This window comes from Cuculus canorus, chromosome 1, assembly GCF_017976375.1.
Source record: "Cuculus canorus isolate bCucCan1 chromosome 1, bCucCan1.pri, whole genome shotgun sequence".
Taxonomy (NCBI): Eukaryota; Metazoa; Chordata; class Aves; order Cuculiformes; family Cuculidae; genus Cuculus; species Cuculus canorus.
This window is the reverse complement of record NC_071401.1, coordinates 130,867,844-130,891,132: the sequence shown is the minus strand read 5'-3', so window position 1 is coordinate 130,891,132 and position 23,289 is coordinate 130,867,844. Positions and strand designations below refer to the sequence as shown.

Sequence of the window (23,289 nt, the reverse complement as noted above, 5' to 3'; positions counted from 1 at the left end):
CTGCTGGATTTATTTAAGAACAAATCAGGCAAACATCTTTTCATAATGATTTAAGTAGAGTTGATCCTACCACGCACAAGGGATGGTCCCTCAAGGTCCATTCCAGTCTTATTTTTATGATTCTACATTCCTAATTCTTCTGAGATGTGTCTGGCACTCCTTCATTTGTCATAAACAAATGATTCTTGCTGATCCCACAGTTCCTGTCCACAAACTTTTACCACTTCACAGTTCTTGATCACAAGACCTCACAAATCTATAGATTCTTCCACACTATTTTGCAAATATTGAGATAAACCTTAAGATTCTCTACTGCAAATGCTGAACTTGAAATTCAGTAAAATCTTGTGGGTTCATCAAGTATGCTGCTGAGTCAATAGTTTGCTCTCCAGCCTCTCAGTTTGTACTGTAATTAGTATGAAATTGCTGTTCTCCCATATAGCAGTATGATATTCCACATAGGACAAGCAGTAATTTCTAATGTGCTGATGCACTTGGCTTGCATCACAAGTTAAAACTGTGAGTACTGGGTTGTACTGCAAACTTCGTCCACTTCATAACCGGATAGAAAATAATGAAAATGATGAGAAACCAGAGGCAGTATAGAGAGGCGGTAGTGAAGTCACTAGTGAAGGAACACTTGGGAGGTCTTCCTTATGCTAAATAAAGTTGTAAAGGCTGTATTTTGGGTTGGAGATGGTAGAAGAGTAATACTGGAGTCTGCTGTCTGTTCTCAGGGTTATTTTTTTCATTTTATACAATGATGTTTATCTGAGGAATGGACAAAGTGGAATGATATCATCATGCTATATCATGAAGTTCATTATGTCACCTTATTTTTTCTAGGTTATTGTCATTCTACATCCCATTTGAGATAAGCTCAGGTAGCAGGACTGGAGGCTTGGTCTGTTGATTACAGAACCGTGGTGGAACATTAAGAAATGAATCCAAGTCCTCCCATCAAACCAAGGGAATCCTCACTATCCAGGAATCTTACTATATTTTTTTAAGGCAATGAGGAGAGCAAGGTACACTGAATTGTGCCTAGGTACCTAGGTCACCATTAACAATGAAAGAGAATCTAACTGCTGTAATTCTGAATTACTGAATTTGACCCTGTTCCAGAGCCACACCAGCACCTATTGCCAGGGGTCATGTAATAGAAGCTTCGAAGTCTGCCTAGTCTCCATATGATATTTAGAGCTACTAACTGCGCTGTCTTTAATCAGAATTAGCAATTAATCCTCTGGTAAGAGTCAGTAACTTAAACAGGCCATAGATCGTGACATATGAAAAAATGCCTATGTACAGAACTAAAAAAACTAATTTAGGGATGTTGTCAATGCTAACAAACAAGTCCTAAGAAACAAATGTCTCACTTTAGGTCAACACAATTACAGCTAGAAGCCTCATGGGCTGATTGCAAGGCACTTAAAAATTGTTCTGAAGAAACCAGCCCCTTTTTTTCCCTTTCAAAAGCTTTTTGTGTGAGCTCAGGATGTTGTACCTATGGCATCATTGATGAAGCACAGACCTGGGTTTGAATATTATTTATCGTCAGAGAATTTTTTTTATATATAATGAAGTAGTGTCTGTATGTCTAAGTAATTATTCTGTATCATTCTGCTATTAACCTCTGTATAATGGCATGCAGACATTCTCAGCAAAGAATGATCTGCTGTTACCTTATAATACTTTTCAACATTAATTATTGAGCTGGAGTGCTGACCAGTAAGATACAGGTGATGATTTCTTTAATGATGTCTTCATTATCTTCAGATATAAAATAATTTATATAGTAAATTAACACAGGGAGAGGAAACTTACTTCTTCTTCCTCTAGTCCAGTTAGATCCCAGAAGTAATTCAGTCTCATCTGCAAACGCTTCCATTGTTCAAGGAACATAGTAGCTTTAAAAAAAAAAAAAAAAAACACAAAAATTTATATAAATCAGAGAATCATAGAATGATTTGGGTTGGAAGGGACCTTAAAGACAATCTAGTTCAAATCCTCCAAGTCCAATACCTTGTGGTGAATGTTTGTGTTACTTATAAGCCACAACTTATATTTCAATCCCATTATTCTGGGCCCTTAATAAATAGACACTAAGAAACAGCTGCAGACCCAACTTTAAAAGAAAAAAACACAAGCAAACAGTGGAAACAATAATTTCTATCTCTTAACAAAGAAAATACAGAAAAATACAATATGGATTTCCCAAAAGCACTGATAAGTTCTTGTCAGAGACTGGAACTGAACCCATATCTCCTGATAGATACCCAAAGAATATCATCTCTCTTAATTTGTCATGAGTCATTCTACAATTCATGGGCATGCAGCATATAGTTAAACAAAATCTAAGGCTAAATATTTATCTGTAACTGGCCAAACAGATTTTGGGTTCAGTGTTTCTAATTAGTCATAAACAAGCCGTGAATGTAGGTGTAGCCTGCAACTGAAGTCAGTTGTTGATACCTATGTGTAGACTAAAACCCTCAGTAATAGATAGAAAATAATGTTCTTTTGAACTATATTATAGTAATAGAGTTGACTGTTTCTGTCCTGCACAGACATGGTGATTCTGCCCTAAAGGTCTAGTTAGTAGTTCAGTCTCCTGCTTTTCCTTTTTAATTAATATGAAGGAACAGATGTTGTACTGTTGTCTCATATTTACAGTCTCTTGACTTTCCTCTCTAATTGCCAATTCCTCTAAATAGCCCTTTGCCTAGCTGCTCTTGATTTATGGACTTAGAGATTTATTGGAAACAGCACTTCCTACTTTTGACTTGTGGACACATATTTTCAGATAACTATATCAGTGCTGAACCAGTATACGTCAACTAAATTCACCCACAATACTAATAAAAGCTATACCAATACCACTCTGGGCATTGTTTTACATTTCATTACACTTCATTTCACTGTTTCAGTTGGTGAAAAGGAAACTGTAAAAACATTGTTAGATCACAGCAGTATTTACATGACTTTGAACATCTTGTAGATGTTCACAAGGCACACAACAATGGAGAAATAGACCCAGCTTTCTTTGACTGCATCTATGCTTGGTCTGAGATGTAAGATAACACTGGAAAAAGTTAGACTACTATTAAAATAATCTGACTCTTTCAAGACAGAAGCTATTTCACCAGTTAGTTGCAAATATTTTCTGCACAGGTATGTTCTCATAATGTAAGAAATAAGTATCATTTAAACACCAGACTCACACTACACTGAAAGTAAATCCAGGCAATTAAGCAAATAAGTTGTTATCTCTGCTCCTTCCTTGCAGGAGTGAGGACATATAAGAGGTATGTTTAGCATGTTTTGACAACTCAAGGGTTCTAAGATATATTAAGTGCAAGAACATTTGGTTATATCATAAGGTGGGGTTACTCATTCCATTTTTTCTTGTTATTCGAAAAATCAGTTCCACATTTAGTTCTGGAAGAACTTATTTGGATAGATGCAGTAGCTGTTCTGAAATGTGCAGGTTGGCACTGACTTACACTAACAGAAAACCAGCCTCAGCATATTCAACTGTCCTTCTAATAAACACATCTGACAGCTGAAATTCAGCATCCCACAACACAGGGACATTAAGCACAATTAGCCAGGCATTGCTCAGTATTTTGTGAATATGGTCATTTGCAAACAGTGTTGCTGGGATCGCAAAGATAGATTACTAGGCATCAAGATCATGTAGTAAAAGCATGATCCCTTTCAAGATATTGACCATACTAAGTCACTTGCCTTTTACAGAATTGGAGAAGGCAAGCAGGATGAAAGGCCTTATTTGTCCAGCACTATCATGAAATGAATCCAGCTCAATTTACCATACTTCACTCTTTTAAGTATACAATTGTAGGTTATTAGACATGACAGTTTCCACACCTCTATACTACACCCTACCAAAAGCATTCAGGCATCGTCTGCTCAAGATACTCTGAGGTAAGCTGATTAGGTGTGTGAATGAGATCTGTCATTCAACAGAATAAGGTCTAGATAAAATCAGTACGGTCTCCTAGCAGTAAGGCAGCAAAATGTGGTGTAATCTAATACTTAATAGGCAAACTGGGCAGGGTTAGTAAGGGTTACTTTATTTCACTTCGCTGTTTTTTATATACCAGGGCTGCATTTTGTTGCACTGACAAGCTTAGTTATCATGGTCCTAAAAAAGTCTTTTCCAATCCATGGGAAACATCTTTTCAGAGTGGGTCTACAGCTCAGAAAGAATTATGTTATTCTTACATGTTTTTTTTTTCTAAAAGCAATGCATACAGAACTTTTTGTTCCTTTCTGCTACTTTATGGACTCTACCAAATTATCTTAGTGTAAGCGTATATAAGTCTTAGTGTAAGGATATATTTTGCTTTGCACCTTGCATTGCTGACATTAAAATAAAACTGTTTTGGTTGAGGCTGCATGGAAATGATCATTTGCATTTATGCAAGTACACGAGATAGATTCTTTGTCAGGAAAATACTACGAAAGAGCAAGTGAATTGCCATTCATACAGATGCCGTTGAAATAGCTACTCAAACTTAAACAAGGTAGTGTATTGCATGCTTCATGACTGCAGGTAAAATGTGATACCTTATTTGTCAGTCTACTCTGTAACTGGCAGCAAACTGAAGTAGAAAAATAAGTCACTGTGAGAGTCTTACATTCACCATGTCTTGCTGCTTCTCTCAGTCACAGTGCTTACATACTCTCCTACTTCTGCTGAAGGGTTTCCAGGAACTGGTAAACAAAAACTTCTTATTTTCATGATCTCCTCTGTCTGCAAAAAAAACCCCTCTACACTACCCATACCTAACCAATCTACCAATCAGTCATTTCTAAAATGAGCTGCAAAGTTTTAATAGGGTTACAAGGTATAAAACACTGGTTGCTGAGGGATGGCTATAGTATAATAATGTGTTTGCTCAACTTTAGATTAGGAATGAAAATTTCATTTTGTGAACAGGGGAATAAAAAATAATTTTACGGTAGCAATAACACCTTTAACTTTCACAATAAACAAGATCTGGAGTGAAGGAGGGCATAACAGAGGCAATAATACGTGCAAGCACAGCACTCACACTTTTCAGGGCAGAGGTGAGGCCAGAAACAATATCAATAATACTACGATGCATTCATTAGTGTTTATGAAGTGCTTTGATATTCTCAGTGAGACAGCATATATTTGCCTTTAAAGAAAAATAAGCTTCTTTAAATGGAATACTTTAGAACATATTAAAATTAAAACAATAATAGTCCCATTGTTCTTGGAATCCCATAAAATTTTGATAAAATTATGTGACTAAGTTGTCACATGTGAAAGTGCACTGTAAGCTTAAATTAAACCCTTTCAGCTGCCTGCACCATACCAGCCCCCAAATACATTCTTTCCCCAAATGCAGAAGGTAAGGGACTTGCCATGTTGATGGAAAATGAGACAAATGACAAATCTTCAAAGTGCTGTTTAACAAGGCAGTAGAGAAAGAAAGGACATATTTTTCTTCCCTGAAATACCCAGCTCCTCTCCAGTTATTCCGAGCATGGCTGCTGATAGTAGAAAGCCTCAGTACAGACAGCTTCTTACTGTCCCTCTGAAGCTTGCTGGCTTCATAAAGACGTGGGTATCATGTGCAATCTAATAGGCAAGGCTACTGTATGTTCTACTAGTGTGCAATGTGTCTTTTGGTTCTATCAGGAGTCCAAAGACCAAATGACACTGTTAACATGCAAAGCAATACTCACCCCAGAGAGCCATAAAGATGGAGAAGAAGACTGTGGCAGGGTTGTCAAACAAGTGGCTAGCTCGAGCAGTAGCACAAGCAGAGCTGAGGTTCCAGTAATCACAGAACTTGTCACACAGGGGGCACATGGTGAAGGCATTGCGTTGGTCGCACATTTCTTTACTATGAATGACAAGTGCCCAAATTCTTAGAGTATTACAACTCAGAAAAGGGGTAGTTACAGTAGCGATATCAAGCAGCACATCATAGTTATTACAAACTATTTGTAATATATGTGCCTTCCACTTGCAGCGAACAGAAGCTCTGTGTCTCTTCAAGGCCCAGTGCCATGTTCTGGAATGTTGAAATACTTACAGACAACTTACCAACAGAAAAATAATGCAACACAACAACCAATTTAATCACTACATTGTATTAGTGAATTAGTGAAGATTGCATCACTGAATGTTAAGGTTAACCACACTAAAAGAAAATAATTAAAACACAGTCAAAGTGGAATTTTCCATTTCTACACTCAGTTACATGATTTGATACAGATCGGATTTAAATTCGTGAAAAAGAATACTGAAAAGGCCTTAAAGGAAGTTTGTGCCTTTGATAAAACACACATTTTTAACATGGTGGCACAAAAATCTATGTCAAATATGCTACTTTGTGTAACAGGACTGGCCATATAAGCTTGCACAAAAGCCAGAATCAGCACCCAGGCATGTCGGTTGGTCTGTGTCACATGCTGAATAAATCTGCAACACCATTTGCAAGATGTACTAGGCTTTATTCTAAACTGACATACATGCACTGAATTTAGAAGACTTACATTAGCCAAGGGTCTTGTTCTTAGTGAGGATGTTATATTGCACAACATTTACTTCGAGATTCACCTCTACCCTGCATTTTACTTCATGGAGTATTTATAAAAGCAATGAATGTTCTCCTAAAATACGGTTTTAAGACCAGTTTTGATCCATACCACCATATGCCACTTAGCCACTTTTGCCTAAGTTTTTCAAATGTGAGCAGTTATTTTAGACACCTGTGCTGATGTGTTTTAAGAGTGTTCAGATTTGTGTGCACAGTGGTTTCAGGAAATCTAATACCTTTACATTTCAGGGTTCTTAAGTTTGCCTGCTGAATATGAATGTGGTATTCCTGGTCTCCATAGCTCTTTGTTGTTATAGTACAGAATGTTAACCTAATTTTCAAAAAGAAAAAAGAAAAAAGAGAAAAAAAGCCCCTTCCTTTTATAAAAACTACCCTCAACTTCTGCATCATGTATTTAGAGGTTAGGTTGTATTTGCTTTCCCTCAGTTTACAGCATTTGTTCAGCTGTCCTGTGGAAAACAATAAACAAGATATTTTCTTACAGATATTAAAAATTTTACTTTAAAGTTACATTAATTCTTTACCTTTTTTTGCAATGTATTTAGCCAGTATCTAAAATAATGTTTTTAAAATCTTTATCAATGCCTCTTTAACGATCCAAACTCTGATTAATATTGCTGAGTAATATTCAGCTGTTTTTCATAAAGATTGTACATGAACGACCTTTATGCCTCCAGAGTCTTAACTTAGATAAACTAAGTAGTGCAAAGCTCAAGTGTCTGTGCCAGGATTGTGAGCTAAGGAGAGATGTGCAACCTTGAGGTATCGATAGCTGGCAAATTGTGATTGTGATTGTTCCTGTATTGACTATCATGACAGAGTATTTTTTCTATGAATTCTAATGTAAAAGAAGAGCTATTCAAACTATAGTATCAATATGTTTAATTTTATATCATTTTGAAGGCATAGAGTTGTTTCCAGCTATCATACCATTAAAGTAATTCTCTCTTCTGTTTCTAAAGGCAGCAGAGGGTGCTGCAGATACAGTTAAGCCATAAATCTCACTTAAGTTAAATGTTAGCACAAGCTTTCCCACAGACAAGCACAAGCCATCAAGATTCATTCAGATCAAGCTAAGATAACAAACCCTGATTCAAGTGTCTTGTAATCCATCATTTACCAATCAGTAAAAATATCCTGCTGCAGTGATCCACTTCAAATGTTCACAATTCATCTGACAGAATACAGGAACTGTCACAGTGAGTGTCATCAGCAGTACTACTAATCCAGTATCCTGTCTCTACCAGAAGTTAGATACAGATAACACAGAGGAAGTGTTCCCTTTTAACTGAGAAGCAAACATTAATATCACTCTGACAATTTGGCAGTTTTGTTTAGCATGACACCCTTGGGACACAAAGCATAGAACTAAAAATTTTTTGTAAATGTCAAGAAAACTGTTGATACGAAAAATGCTAAATCTGCCAGCTATTGTTCATGTTACTTGTGCATGGATTTACTATGAAGAGCAAAGTAATCCAAGAATACTGGACAGTGAATTTGCATTAACTTAAGTGAGTTCTGCATGATGTCTTTCTGGGTGAGCATGGAGACGTGCATTCATAAAAAGCAAATGAATGTCATAAAAAAGAATTTACAATACTGCAGTAGACTCACTGAACATTTCTGTTTCAGGAACTGCAATACTGAACAGCCAAACAAATGTGTGTCATTCAAATGTCTTATCTTCTCAATACAAGTGCTATTTCTAATGCTCAGAGGTTTGTTAATGACGCATCACGGCTCTTCAGATATCTTAAAAGTAATTATTCTCACTGAAGATTACAAATAAAAAGGACAGTCTTACAATTTTCAAGTAACATATTAGTGATCAGAGAAACTTACCTGGGAATGTCACTCTCAATGGTTATGCATCCATAAAGAAATACAATAATCCCAACTACTGAGGACGGAATGAGGAATTCTGTATATAAACCCAGCCATGCAAAATAAAGTGCTATCTTTTCTCCAAAATACTTTCTGAAAAAGAAGAGGGGAAAGGGAGAAACATGTGTCAAGAGTGTAATTTTTAAATGTGTTTTACAGGTTCTTAGAAATTACTGGAAGTTTAAACACTAATTGTCAGAGACATAAATAAAATCTTGAGTAGCTTGAAGTTGGTATCACCAAATGAAGGAGGTGATTTGGGCAGTTTAGTGTTTTCCATCACAAGAAGTTAGATAATCCTGTATCATTATAATACATACCTAATATCTGCTCAGGGAGGACCCTGGCTCTTGCATCTCTTAAGGAAGTCAGTGAAATATCCATCACTTTCACTGAGAGTTGCAAAATTTCAACCAAATATTTAGCAGAAAACGTTGGAAAGCATTCAGCCTCTCAGAAGGTTATCTAGAAATGCCATCATTCTTTGCATCATTAGTCACAGAGTTATAGAATCATAGAATTATAGATTCATAGAGTCATAGAGCCATAGAATGGTTTGGGTTGAAAAGGACTTTAAAAATCATCCAGTTCCAAACCCCCTGCCATGGGCAGGGACACTCCCCACCAGACCAGGCTGCCCAAGGCCCCGTCCGACCTGGTCTTGAACATCCCCAGGGAAGAGGCATCCAGAACTTCCTTGGGCAACATGGGCCAGTGTCTCACCACTCTCATTGTGAAGAAATTCCTCCTTATGTCTAGTCTAAATCTGGCCCTCTACAGTTTATAGCCATTGCCCCCAGTCCTATCACTACAAGCCTTTGTAAACAGTCCCTCCACAGCTTTCTTGTAGGGACCCTTCAGGTACTGGAAGGTTGCTCTACAGTCTCCTCGGAGCCTTCTGTTCTCCAGGCTGAACAAGCACAATTATCTCAGTGTGTCCTCGTATGCGAGGTGCTCCAGCCCTCTGATCATCTTTGTAGCCCTCCTCTGCACTCATTCCAGCAGCTCCATATCCTTCTTATGTTGAGGATTCCAGAACTGTACGCAATAGTTCAGATGAGGACTCACAAGAGAAGAACAGAGGGTCCTCAAAATAGTCCTCCTGGATTCAGTTGGTAAGAGTCATGGAAATGATAACATTACTGACAACATCCTCTGATATCTTAAAAGACTAGTAATCTTCAATTGCTGTTAAAGAAAGGAGGTTTACTGCACACTTAGTACTGGCTTTTCAGGAGGAATAAATATTTTTGACAAATTAACAGTCTCTGAACAGCTGGTTTGAAAAAACCAGTTTCTGCTCTGAGGAAAAGCTCATGCAGTTGTTGATAAATGTGTTCTAGTAGTCAGCTCAACACCTTCATGACTCACACTGCAAGAAGTCAATTAAATGTAGATGAACCTCACTGATCATTCCAAAGAACCATTAGGAATATTTACAAATATTGCAAAACATCAAGATCTTCAAAGACGTCAAGACCTTACCATCACTAAAATGAGACTAAATTTAGATGAAAAGCAACACTGTTAGAAACATTTCACAAGCCACATGATAAGATGGACACTGAACAGAAAGAAGCTGTACAGAGAGCACCCAGGGCATGACATTGCATTTGAATCAGTAAAACATGCATTCATACTGTGGTGGCAAAAGAGAACAAAAACAATTTCAAGGTTACATGTCTAATAAGACAAGATTTGCCCTTCATAAAAGCTGAGCACAATCCCACTTTGAGATTGATTCTGAACTCACTCACACTAAGAAAATTTTAGCTGAAGTTAGCATCCTAGGTTTAAATTATTCCCAATGAAAATTGTTAAATGAGATTTTTGGAGTACTAGGATTTCTTTTAGTGGACATAATTTTTTTTTGATAAAATTTAATGACTAACCTCCATGTCTGCAGAATTGTGTTCAAGTCCTTTCAGCAGCATAAGCAAAACTGAAATCTCCTACTCTGGAAGCTAGGTCTCAAGGCCTGGTTTCTCCTGCCACAGAAGAGATGGGCAGGAGTGTAACCAAGGCAGAGAGCCACTTAACGCCAAGACAAGACTCCATAGTTGCTTCCAGCTCAGATGCAAGCAGTAAGCAGAGCAGTAGTGCTGGGATTTGTTATTACTACAGTTCCTGCTGTTGTTCTCACACCATCACAACTGCAAATAACTTCACATTCACAGAGGAAAACAGTCAGTGGGGCTATGCCAATTTCAGCGTTGCCTCACATGAGTGCCTATATTTTCTTACGTCTAATCAACTTCATTTATTCTTTAGAAGGATGTGTGTAATCACAAGAGATAAAACAGAACAAAAGTGTTTTTAGGTGATATGCAAACAAAATTATCTTCAATTTAGGGGCATGCCAAAACTTGGACAACCAGCACAAAAGCGAGGGAAATTTCAGAAATTTTCTGGGAAAGAGGTACAGCCCCGACACCTGACATTTGCAAGGATATCATAAGAAATAAACTGAGTAAAATATTAAACAACACAAGTGGAATGATGACAGAGTGACTCAAACAGCAATAATTTAATTAGCTGTATAATTCTCTTTTATTTCAGGAAGATAATTTGCACAAGTTAGAATGGGATTACTGTTTCCATTTACCAGTCTCTAAACAACATGTATCAGCCTAGTAACTCTACATTCAAACCACACCATATCTTTTAACAACCTTAGGATCACAGATTATCACATTTGCACAGAATGTAAGGAAATATAATATGATATATTACAGTTTATGAAATGATAAACACAAATATTTACGTTGCATGTTGGTTGTGACAGACCTTGTATTTGACAGAAAGGCAAACATCACCAAACATGTTATTCTGATTATCTGTCTACTCCTTCTTTATTTGCAGAGTTAGGCAACATGCATAACTAGTGGACTACTCCAAATAGGTCACAGCAGACATAAAAAATAGTCTATGGTCTGAGCTGTTCTAAACTGCCAATTGTTTTGACAAAGTGACAAAAATTATCACAGAAACATTCAAATCCCAGAAGCATTAGAATAGAGAGCACCTGACCAGGGTTAAGGAAGCTGATGCTTATGACTCATGAGGCTTCCTCTAGAATTTTTAAGCCTCCCAGTGATAAATGTGATCTGTAACATATAAAGCAAGGGGCTGCTATTTGCATTCATGCCAAGAAAAAGTGAGAAGAGCTCAACAGTATCTTGGCAGTATGGAAAAAAAGCAGTTGCCAAGAAAATAGTTGTACTATGTTCTGTGGCTGAACTGTTTTGAAAAAGAAAAATAATTAGGACTGCTGTGCTTAAGCTTTGTCCACCAATGTGCCAGAAAGTGAAATAATCTAAGCAGAAGAGAAGACAGTGCTTGGAATCATGACAATAAATTTGAATTTGAGTTTATCAAGCTAGGAAAATACACGATGCAGACATGTTCCTTACTTTTTTGAAATATTCCATGATTTGTCTGAATAGAAGTGAAGCTTCTGCAGACATCTGTGAGCACCTATGACAGTATCTGCTGCAGCCACTGCTGGATGCAGTGACTTTTGGCTCAGAATTTATGAAAAACATGAGGTGGGTTTCTTTCTAACACCTAAAATGTCCTCAGAAAAGCACGCAAGCCTAGTTTTACAAGGTTTGAAAGCTTTCCATCCCTACTCAAGTCAGTAGTTTCACATTAGCAAATTGTGATGGTATTTTACTTTGGAAGAAGGATGATAAGCGTTCTCAAATGAAGGCATACTAGCCCCCGTGTTTTTCACACCATAAAGAAAAAAACCAAAAATGGTTGGAGAGAATGAAGAGGGGAAAAAAAGTATTTTTCAAAGGCAGAGTAAAATATACATCAAGGAAAGGAAGTTTTTACAAGTTTTTGTATATATACAACAAGAACTTGGTATCTTTTGTCCTTTACATTGGAGCAAAACCAGAATTACTTTATACTCAAGGAACCACTTGTTATTTATGCTGGCTTGGAAAAAGAGGAGATTAGAGACAAGACTTTTGCCCTGCTTCAGTAGCTAGTGCACATCCAGCTCACGTACAACGAGACAAAGCTAAGGACTAATCTTTTCCAACGTATGCATACGGATGGCCTGTTGCAGAGTGCCACAGAAAAAAAGTGTGCCCTTGGCATTGCATGAGCTTTATTTCCACATTCACTGCATTCTAATGAAGAGAAATGTCCCTTTAAATACACATATACACAGTAAGGACAGTAGTTCTCATCAAAAAAATAGGTCAAGTGGCTTTGATTATAAATGTGTATTGTATCAGAAACAAGAGCCACGTGATAAGTTCTGTGCGTTGTTACAGTATTAGGTGAAATTTTGTGCCTTTCAGTTTCGAAAACTTTTTGAATGTTTGTAAAAAACACCTACCAAGTACTAAGCTCTCTCGAGTAAGAATCACGTCTTTAAGGAAAGATTTGGCCAAATCATCCGTAACTCCTTCAGAAGCTGAACAAAAGCTGTACTTCAAGCAAATGATCAGAAACAGCATTTAAAAACTATAACAACTACTGCCCGTAGAAAGTGTCTTCCCTCTGATGACAGAGTTAGAACAAGAAATATTGAGAAGGACAGTGAAAATCTTTACTCAGTTCCCTCTGCTTCGCCTGTATAACCCTTGAACCAGACATCTGCAATGCACTTCTGTCTGCCTGGTTGCCAAACCAACATCAAAAAGAACAACTGATAATTAAACTCTACCCTTGTGTGTTGGTCACAGTGGTTCTGTGCCAAGTTGTGAAGTGTATAAATAGATTAAGATTTGGGGAAGGGGAGAGAAAGAGATGATAAAAACTCATCCTTTTAGTTTCTAACTCTGTGAAAACAAGTGTGGGCTACCTGGAATGTGAATAAAGCATGTGGTGCATGACATATACTGGAAAGAACTCTGGAGTCATTCAGGAACAAAGTTTAAAAAGCGAGGAAAAGACACGGTGGACATTGAGTCTCCTAACTGGGAAATCTGTTCAAAACTCTTCAGTTTTTTAATTTCCATACCACATTCTAGGCCAGCTGTCATTTCATGTTTACCACAATGGGTTCCACCACCCCTATGGTGGTGGAAGAGTTTCTATGTGATAGTTTCTATGCAAAACTAAACTGGTTTACAGCTACTTATTGGGTAGCCTTTCGCCAGTGCAAATGGTCAAGCAAGCTACTCAATACCTTCAAAATAAATGTATTCACATAGATTGTGGAATTCTGGTGTTTCTGCTGTCAGGAGAAAGGACAATCAATCTTCTCCAAGTACAGTTTCATGAGAGAACATTTCTGCTACCAGAGACAGTTTAGAAACTTTCTTTCCCTCCCCAGCTTTTCAGCCCTTTCTGACCCTTTCTGATGAGAAAATGGGAACCTGTGGCAAAGAGTCAGGAACATAATCAATTCCTTCGGGGGAGGGGGGGGAATGGCTGTCACCAGAAGAAAATCTACCATTAATCCAATGCATATCCTTACAAACATAGAATTTTTAGCTCATATGAAGTTCAGAACACACAAAGATTTTCCATGTTTCTGAGATAATCATTCCCACCAAATTGAAGTTTCTATCTCAGAACTGCAGGCTTATTTCATAAAGATTGCTGAAAGAAAACCCCAGTCACTGTAACAGAATCAGGAACAGGACATAACATTCCTGTATACGCTATCAATTCACTGCAGGTAATGTTGCCTACATCCAAACTTTCCTGGTGATGCCATTTTTTCTTCACTTGAAAATTTTCTCAGGGCAGGATTCAAGCATATTAGAACCATCTGGAACACCTGGGTGGAATTAGTGCTCAGCAGCACTGAGGCTGCTGCGCATCCAGAGATCCTAGAGATTTCTGCCACTATTGTCTCTGACAGCATATACACACATACTCCATACAGACAGTCCCAAGAAGAAACATATCAGTGTTAAATGCAGATATGCAGAAAGTGTAACAAATGGAGCAATATGGAAGCCAAGAAAGGCTCCTGGCAGAAGACAACCCCCCTTGGAACAACTTGCGAAGAGATTGAAAATCTTTTTTTATTAAAATTTTAAAGGGATAAAGAAACTACAGAACCTCAGCTAAATCAGAATGTGGTTGAGTCTGAGGCAGGAAAGAAAAATTCCATTTGTAAGGCCAACTGATTCTGCATACGGAAAACAAAGAAGGAAGCCTCTGCCAAGGTAAGAGCATGTGGCTTTCCCTAAACTGGAGATAAATATCAAGACTATCCAGTAGATCAAGACTGTTTGTGAAAAAAGTTGATAAGCCAGGGCAAGAACCCTAAATGCTGAAAGCTAGCTCTAACATCCATGTTTGTGTCCACACCTGCAAATGTCCCTCATTCCTTTTGGAATACTTGGTACCAGATCAGTAAGACCTGGAAACAAAATCAGAGACATAGCCTGGCTTTTGATTTCTATAAAAGACTTCATATCCTGCATATTTTCTCTAGCTAGTAATGCACTGAGGCACCTGTGGTGCTTCTGACTGAGAATATTCACCAAAGAACAACAGAGAAACTATGAATCTGACCCTTTTTCTCTGGAAGTAGAACAAACTAAGATGTCACAAGAGTCATTTAATCAAGGCCTTTTAGTTGAGGTTTTTGTTTGAAGTCATTAATCAACAACTGGTTTTTGTCTTCTCCAATGGTACCTGAAATCCAGAGCCAAACCTGCCTAAAATACAGATTATACCAACAACAGATACATTTTCTTCCAAGGCACTGCGATATTACTTATGATCCAATGTAGGACCGAAAAGCTGTCAAAATATTGCAGTTCTTCCTAGAACAGAAATTTTGAAATTCACTTATATATAGAACTATGAATTTCCTAGTGTCTTGGCTCTTAAGTACTATTCAACACGCTATCAGGGTAATGCTTAGAGGGAAGGTAATGTGTATGGAGAAAGGGAATATTCAAGTTCTCAGATTTTAATGTATTCAAAACCTGGGGAAAATATCTAAAATAAAAACCACAGAATTATTGTATTACCTGTAGTTTAAATGGCAAACTTTATCTAGTAGAGAAATAAAACAAAGACAAGCCACTCACTGAGCTTCACAGATTCTCAAGTCTTATTGCTTCCATTCTAAGGAATTGTCAGAAAACAACTAAAAGAGCATAGTTTATGGTGATAGATTATAAACTGAATAAGGCCTTTGTTTACTGAGTGTAATACAAAAAAAAATAGAAGAAGAATAATTGGACATGTAATGCGACTGAGACAGAAATTACAGCAGACTACCTACAAACTGCATAAGAAAGCAACATGAAGCCAGTTAGTCAGAAGCACTGCAACTGCATTCTTCTCTCTATTATGAGAGAATACAAAGCTTCAGTGCTCCTAAAAAGCATTTTTTTATTTATGCATGTGTCCAGATACCTACAGTTAGAGACCTTTTATCAGAGAGCTAGACACAAATCGAATGTGATTTGCAGGAACATAAAAATAATATTTAGTCATACATAGCCCTCTAGGTGTAGTAGTAGCAGTTTTTTAGCATTTGAAAGTATTAAGCGCCTGCTTGCATCATTCTCCTAATGTCTGGATTTGCCTCTTGTGTTCTTTGCCTACAAAAATTCTGCATGTCTGACATTGCTGTTGCCTAAGCACACCTTACCAAAGAGAGACAATTTCAGCGAGAGTAGTAACGCGTTTGTCCTGTGACTTCTGAGAAATCCTGTATAAGACAACGTACCTACACTCAGTATCCCTCTTCATCTTTCTTTACTTTATTCTCCAGCATACTTTAGTATTAAAAAATGTCATTAACCCTCCAAACCTGGTAGATTAAAAATCCAGAGCAAGTAGCCTGGCTATCTGAGTTAATACTAATGTGAGTCAATAGAGGTTACCTATGAGGAAGGGAGTACAGTTTCACTTCATAAAGACCTCAGCACACCAAGAGGTGCTCTATATAAGAAACAAATATATAATTCAGTTATACATATAACATTTTCTCTCATAAAACTCTAAAAGCTCTTACAAATAAGGAGGAACCTCTTTACTATTATACAACAAATCAGTCTCTTTTTATATATACTGACAGGGAGGTTACCTAACCTTTTTTCCTTATATTTTTAATATCAATTATAGTTTGTTTTCTGGCTTTTCTTTACTTGCAAATGAAAGGTTTGGCCAATTTTTTACCTGGAACAGATGTGAGGTCACTGGTATTTTTATCACTTTCCTAATCTTCTGTTTTCATGAGAGAGTTTGCATGATTCGGTATTGGTGAGGCCACAGTGTGAGCATAGTGTCCAGTGCTCAGCGCCTCAGTACAAGAGGGGCATGGACATACTGAAAAGAGTCCTCTGAAGGGCCACAACAGTGGTTAAGGGACTCATGTGAGGAAAAGCTGGAAGAGCTGAGATTGTTTTGCCTGGAGAAGAGAAGGCTCAAGGGGGATCGTATTAGCATATGTAAATACCTTAAGGGAGGGTACAAAGAGGACTAAGTCAGGCTCTCTTTTTCAGTTGTGAACAGTGACAGAAGAAGTAGCCATGGGCACAGACTAAATCACAGAAGGTTCCCTCTGGACAGCAGGAAATGCTTTTACTGTGAGGGTGACTGAGCACTGGAATAGGTTGCCCAGGGGAGCTGCGGAGTCTCTCTCCTTAGAAATATTCAAAAATGATCTAGTCACAGTCCCAGGACACTGGCTGTATATGTCTTTGTTTGAACAGGAGTTTGGGCCAGATGATCTCTAGATATCCCCGCCAATCTTAACCATTCTGTGATTCTGTGATCTTTGAGCACTTTAAATGCAAGTGTTCCACCAAGGCGGTAATACACAACAGTAGTAACCACCTGCTCAATACTTCATTTAAATGTTATTTTTTCTGCTTTATGTACTGACTGTAGAATTCAGGCATTTCCCATTCTTTATGTGGGTAAAGAAGGATACCTTCTTTATGTGGGTGTTCTCTGGGGATAATTGTCCGGTAGTGCCCAGTTCTTAACCTCTTCCCTTGACATCTTGGTTTTGTCCACTGTTAGAGGAAAGTTACTGAATCAGACAAAACCATGGTTTGCCCTGACATAACTTATGTACAGAAAGATAGTATCCTTACACAAAATATCTTAATATAGGCTTATACGTTTAAACCATAGAGCAAACATTCATCTTAATCCTCCATCAGTGCTCAAGGAGTCAGAAAAAGACCTCCTCTTACTCCAGCAGTTATAGTTATAGCCAAAGCTTTCTACAGATATAAAGATGTCAAGGGCAGTTTTGCAAGAAAGATAAGCAGAAATGTAAAAACTTGAGTGCAGCAACCATTTTCCTCCTCCCTGCATTTCCCAGCCACACGCATCTCTAGATGCCTACAGATGGCTGTATGCATGTATATAAAAAGCGTGCAAGACCTTCTCTTTTGTTTCCAAATGTGGCCTCCCACCTCTAGCTGTGGCTTCTCCAGTTTAAAAGATGAAGCTTCTGTTTCCTATCAAAATACGCTGATATCCAAAATATAACACTCCAAAGTTACCTGTTGAATTGGGACCTGTCACTCAAGTCCATTAAAAAATATACATTTCTGTCTGTGAAGGTTAGGCATCATATAGGCACTATAGAACTTAGCCTGATATCTCTTCTTTTTCTACACAGAGAAAAAAACCTGACCTCTAGTTGTCTACACAATCCAAGAGGAAGGCACCAGGAAGCTGCATACCAACATGTTCATTCTCCAGAGTCTTGGCTTTGTATGAGTCCTGATGCAGACACATCATTTACCGGATCTAGCTTTTGAAAATTCCACTGAAGGAGTGAGAAATCTGGATGGTAATGAAGATCTTAGTGCTCAGACAGTGACCTGAAGCCTAGGAATTATGTTTATCAGAAAGCAGGGATCTGGTTTTCCTCACCACTGCAATATACACCTACTAGTTTAAAATTCCATCTGTCTTATAAGCACCAATAAATAAGACCAAGATCTTGCCCAAACAGACAGAGAGAGCACCAATTCCTACAGGACTGGCAAAGCCTACAAAATGCATAGCTGTAAGTAAATCATCTCACACCAGTCACAGGCCTGCATCTTACAGAACAATTCAATGCAAATTCTTCAGTGATTTATGCACCATGAGCAAAAGCCCTCTGCTTTGCAATAAACACAGGCTGGAGCATTTGTGTAAGTCATATGATGAGAAGTTCCAGGACTAGAAGGGAAATTCTCTACAACTGCAGATGAAAAGTGCTGTCCTAGCATTGAACATCTAATATGCCGTCTATTTAATAGGCATATGACATGATACAAAAATCCAATCATAAATAATCAGGGGTCATGAGGGGCAATGAGATCCCACAGACTCTGGAAAAGGGGAAAGAATTATAATGATGGAGAAAGTGTTTGTTTCCAAAACCTAGGACCCTGGTCCAGAGTCCCACTTGCTTCTGACTCCCTCCAGGAAGCTCTGTGCTGCACTGGCACAGAGGACAACATCAAGGCTGAGTGGATGCTGGAACAGCTCTTTGCACTGTACCTGAAGCTTTAATGATGATTAACTGTATGTTGAATGTTCCCCATGTAGTTCCTTGGAACTATAAAAAGATGATGGACTCAAAGCGCAAAAGGGTTATATCAAGAAGATATGCTCAGATTATTGTCTCAGGCACGGTCTCAGCAGAGGTTTGGAAAGAAGCTAGGCTGACTACTGCCAAAGTTACTGGTAGAGCTCACGTGCATTTTTCGACTTAATGCTGTGTTTATTAGATTACTGCACTTTCCCAGGCTTAAAGCTGTTTTCATTTTTCCTAGTAAAGAATTCCTAGCATATAGCCTCAGCATCTATGTGAGTGTTGAAAATAGTCCTGCTAAAGACAGTGAGGGAAGAATTGGACAATGTCCTAAATGGGAACTGTCATTTATTTATTTACCAAGAAGAAAAGGTGTTTTTTACTGTCATTGCCCACCTGGCAGGAAGGAAACCCTCTTGAGGGTCCCATAAATTAGTATCATCTCAGAAGAATGCTATTGTAATTCACCTGACTAAAGGGAAAAGCACAACGTTCTAAAGACACTGGTCTCTAATATCAAAAAAAAAGAAAGCTCCATCCTCCCTCAAAGTGAAAGTTAACCTCATAAAATTACGATCAACAAACTAGCATATAGTGAAGAATAGGGTCAATAAAAGAAAAGAATCAATGGGTAAGCCTGAAACACACTTGGTTTTCACTGAAAAGACATTTCTGTTAAGTAACAAATCAAACTGTCAGGTAGAGAAAAGCTCCTCATTGTAACAGTGTACAGACCCCACACTGAAAGTGATGTCTTACTCAGAAAGTAGAAAATAACCATCTGATGTAGCAGTTGCTTCAGCAGAGAGAAAAGTTTGCAACATAACTATTCTGCAGGCATTAGGAATTGGATATTGTCCAGCACATCTACTATGGTAGAGTTTTCTCTCTGCAGCCTTATGGAAGATGGTGATAATCAGGTGAGCCTTGCAGAGGCAGGAGGTGAAGGGAGGTCACTGCCCCTAGTCTGTTTGCTCTATATGGTAGGCAGGCCTCATTGTCGACTGCTTTGAAACTTGGCTTTCAGAAAAGATACTAGTCTTTATTGCAGATCTTGGAATTGTAAGACTGACCTGCTGGGTATGCCAGACCACCATGGTCAGGACTGATTTGTCTTAGCTCTGAGGCATTCCTGTGACCTAGCCACAAATTACAAGGTTGTTTTCTGCCAAAGTGATTACATTGCTCAAAAAAATAAAGATCAGACATTTGGTTAGGCTAATTCACAATAATAAACACTCAGTGGCAGGGAAGAAGAGGAACTGAAACACCCAGGAGAACCTGCCCTCTGAGGACTAACAACCCCACAGTTAGCATAAACAGTGATTGAACAACTTATGAGCATACCTCTGGAATTATGGAGGGCACTACAGACCTTTGTTTTCACTTTCTTAGCGTTCTGAAAAGTATGTGGAGGCAAATTTTCTCACTCAAGTGATGAAGATGCATCTGCAAAGTAAGATGTTCAAAGGAGCAGTGATTTGCTAACACACTAAGCAGGATAGGTGGCTATAGTTAGGGGAATGTTGTAGCAGAATCTGATCTGAACTGCTTTTGCCGAGGAAGTAACACTTACCTATAAAGAAAATAAAAACACAGCTTCAGAACTCCCCTTTTCTTATTTTATCATTCCTTTAAAGCTACACTGTCCTGAGTATTGTAAGCAGATACACCTTTTTTGTGTGTTGAAGACTGATAAGATAAGAAAAAAATAAGAAGGCAAACCAGTAATGACACTTCGGGGTTGATTAAGCTGAAAGGCTGCACTACACAGGCCCCAAAACACTGAAAGTGAAGGCAAAAAATGTATGCAGAGGTGGAGCAATCAAACTTCAGGACACTATGGGTCTGCCATTGCTTTTAAAACTGCCAGGAAGAGAAAGCTACAGGCTGCTGTTCCTGTGGGAAGACAGCATTCAAATGCAGGAACAGGGGAGAACTGGCGACTGTTCTGTCAAGAGCAGGTTCAGCAAGGGCATACTACAATGAAGGGCCAGAATTCATTACACACAAAGTTGGAACAATTTTCCATACTAAAGAAAAACATAGTTAAAAATAGGAAGGAGGAAATATATTAGGCAGACAGTTTGAGTAACAGAAACTCCCAAGTTTTGATTTACATGCTATACACTATAAATAATATTTTGGTTAACACACTTTTCCACCTACTCCTGCAAAAAGAGTTATTGAATACAGAGTCTTAATATTTACAATGATCATGTCCTCCCGGCTTCAGGCTTTACAGCAAGGTAAGCGAATACAAGCACTTGGAACTTTGAAAGTAATCATGCTATAGATAATGTAGCCGGTTAGTTATTAAGAATTCAGGTGAAATCTTAGAAACAGGAAATAGAAATGAAAACAAGCTGATGACCTGGGACCTTTCAGAAGCACTAATATTAAAATAACCTCTACCACAATTAAAAACGAGCCAGCTCTGCTTGACTTCCCTAGGGTGAGGTAATCCTATGTTAATGACAATATAACAAAGGGGGACTTCTCCTCTGTGATGATGCCCTCCTATCTGGAATTTAAGATCATACATGGATTCCCATCTGCAGGTACTTTAAAGATGTCTATTAAGAAGATTACTTTCCAGCATTCTAGGAGTTAAGTAAGCTTTTATCTGTATATTGTCTTGACTTTCATTAACTCCTCAGAGGTGCGCTGCTGAAAGACAAGAGACAATGGCTGCAAGTTGTACCGAGGACAGTTGGTCTGGACAGAAGGAAACATTGATCTGAAGAGAAAGAAAGATTTCCTTCCCCTTAGAGTGGTGCAATCCTGGAAAGGGTGCTCAGAGAAGCTGTGTGATCTCCATCCTTAGAGATTTCAAAACTCATGAACAATCTGATCTGTCTTTCAAGCCAGACCTGCTTTGAGCAATAGGTAGGTCTAAGGACAATGTATTGATTCTAGAATCACATTGTTAAAACTTTGATTAACATACTAAAACATTTATGAAAAAATATTTTGTAGACCCAGTTTTCTTTATGCAGGTTCATAAAACTTCTAGGGAGTGTCCCTCCTGTCCCTGGATCAACAGTAACATTACCCTCAGGAAGCTAACAAATGCATGTTTTTATAGCAGCTTTTATAGTACATTTTGAAGATTGAGAGGTACTACTGTTGATTAATGCATTCATACAAGAAAGTACACTGGAGAAACTCCTCCGTAGTAGAAATCAATATTTAAATTAGAACAAGAAAAGGAAAAAAAAAAAGTATGGCATAACGGATGAACTTCTAGAGCCCTGCACATCCTAGAACTGCAACTTTCGTTGTATGCTTTTAACATTTCACTTATTCCTTCCAAGTCTGAGGGTGACTAAAAGAGGAAGAAAATAATTTTCAGTAATTCTAGCCTAAGATACATGTTAGCAAATAATTCATTTGTTGTAGAACAGAAATATGTAACACCCAGTACGTTCGCATCAGGTGAAACCCTCCTCACTCAAAACTGCATTTCCTAATTTACAAAAAAATTAGCTTTTCCTTATAGCCCAAAGAGGTGCATAAAGCCATACTTCTGCCAATTAAGACACAGGAGTGAATGGAAGCATCAGAAAATGTTGCAATGGCTCTTTATTTGGTTTTGTGTTATTAAGAACTTGAAACATTTCTAAGACTGAATATGCTGTTAGCATTCCCTCAAGATGTCAGACCTTAGAAAAGACCTCAGAGAACCCCCATCCTGTGCCAAGAGTAAGCATAACAAATATGTAGTTCTTGGCTTTGATGTACAATCACTTGGAAACTGGCAACAACTATATGGCCAGAAGCAAAGTACTAAGGCACCAGGAATGATTTAGAATAATTCTATAGTACAATATCTAGTCTTTCAGCATAGGCACTTCAGTTAAAGAATGTATTTCAGTTTGCGTTCTTACTGAATGAAGGTGAAAGAGGAATAGTTAAAAAGATTATATTGTTGCAAGTTATATTAAAAATCAGAGTAAAAAGACTATTTAATTTGGGGATGTGAGTATTATTTAAGCAACATACTTCAACAGAGTTAAGCCTAGAACCACAGAATCATAGAATTTCTTGGCTGGAAAAGACCTTTGAGACCTTTGAGTCCAGCTGTACCTGTCCACTACTAAAACGTATCTCTAAGCACTTCATCTACTGGTCTTTTAAACACCTCCATAGATGTTGATTCATCCACCTCCATGGTAGTCTGTACTTGTGCTTGATAACCCTTTTTGTGAAAACATTTTTCCTAAAGTCTAATTTGAACCTCCCCTGGCACAACTTGAGGCCATTCCCTCCAATCCTATTGTCTGTACTTTGGGG

General features: G+C 38.0%; 1 protein-coding gene across 1 annotated transcript in view; it reads right to left on the bottom strand.

Moving 5' to 3' along the window:
* Nucleotides 1–23,289, bottom strand: part of ANO2 (anoctamin 2) — a 184,715-nt gene that overhangs the window by 103,469 nt on the left and 57,957 nt on the right. Inside the window, exons 11-13 of the mRNA XM_054056456.1 lie at nucleotides 8,469–8,603; nucleotides 5,743–5,903; nucleotides 1,828–1,910 (exon numbers count right to left, since the gene is read on the bottom strand). Of these exons, the coding sequence (XP_053912431.1) occupies nucleotides 1,828–1,910; nucleotides 5,743–5,903; nucleotides 8,469–8,603 (379 nt within the window). The remainder of the gene's footprint in view (nucleotides 1–1,827; nucleotides 1,911–5,742; nucleotides 5,904–8,468; nucleotides 8,604–23,289) is intronic.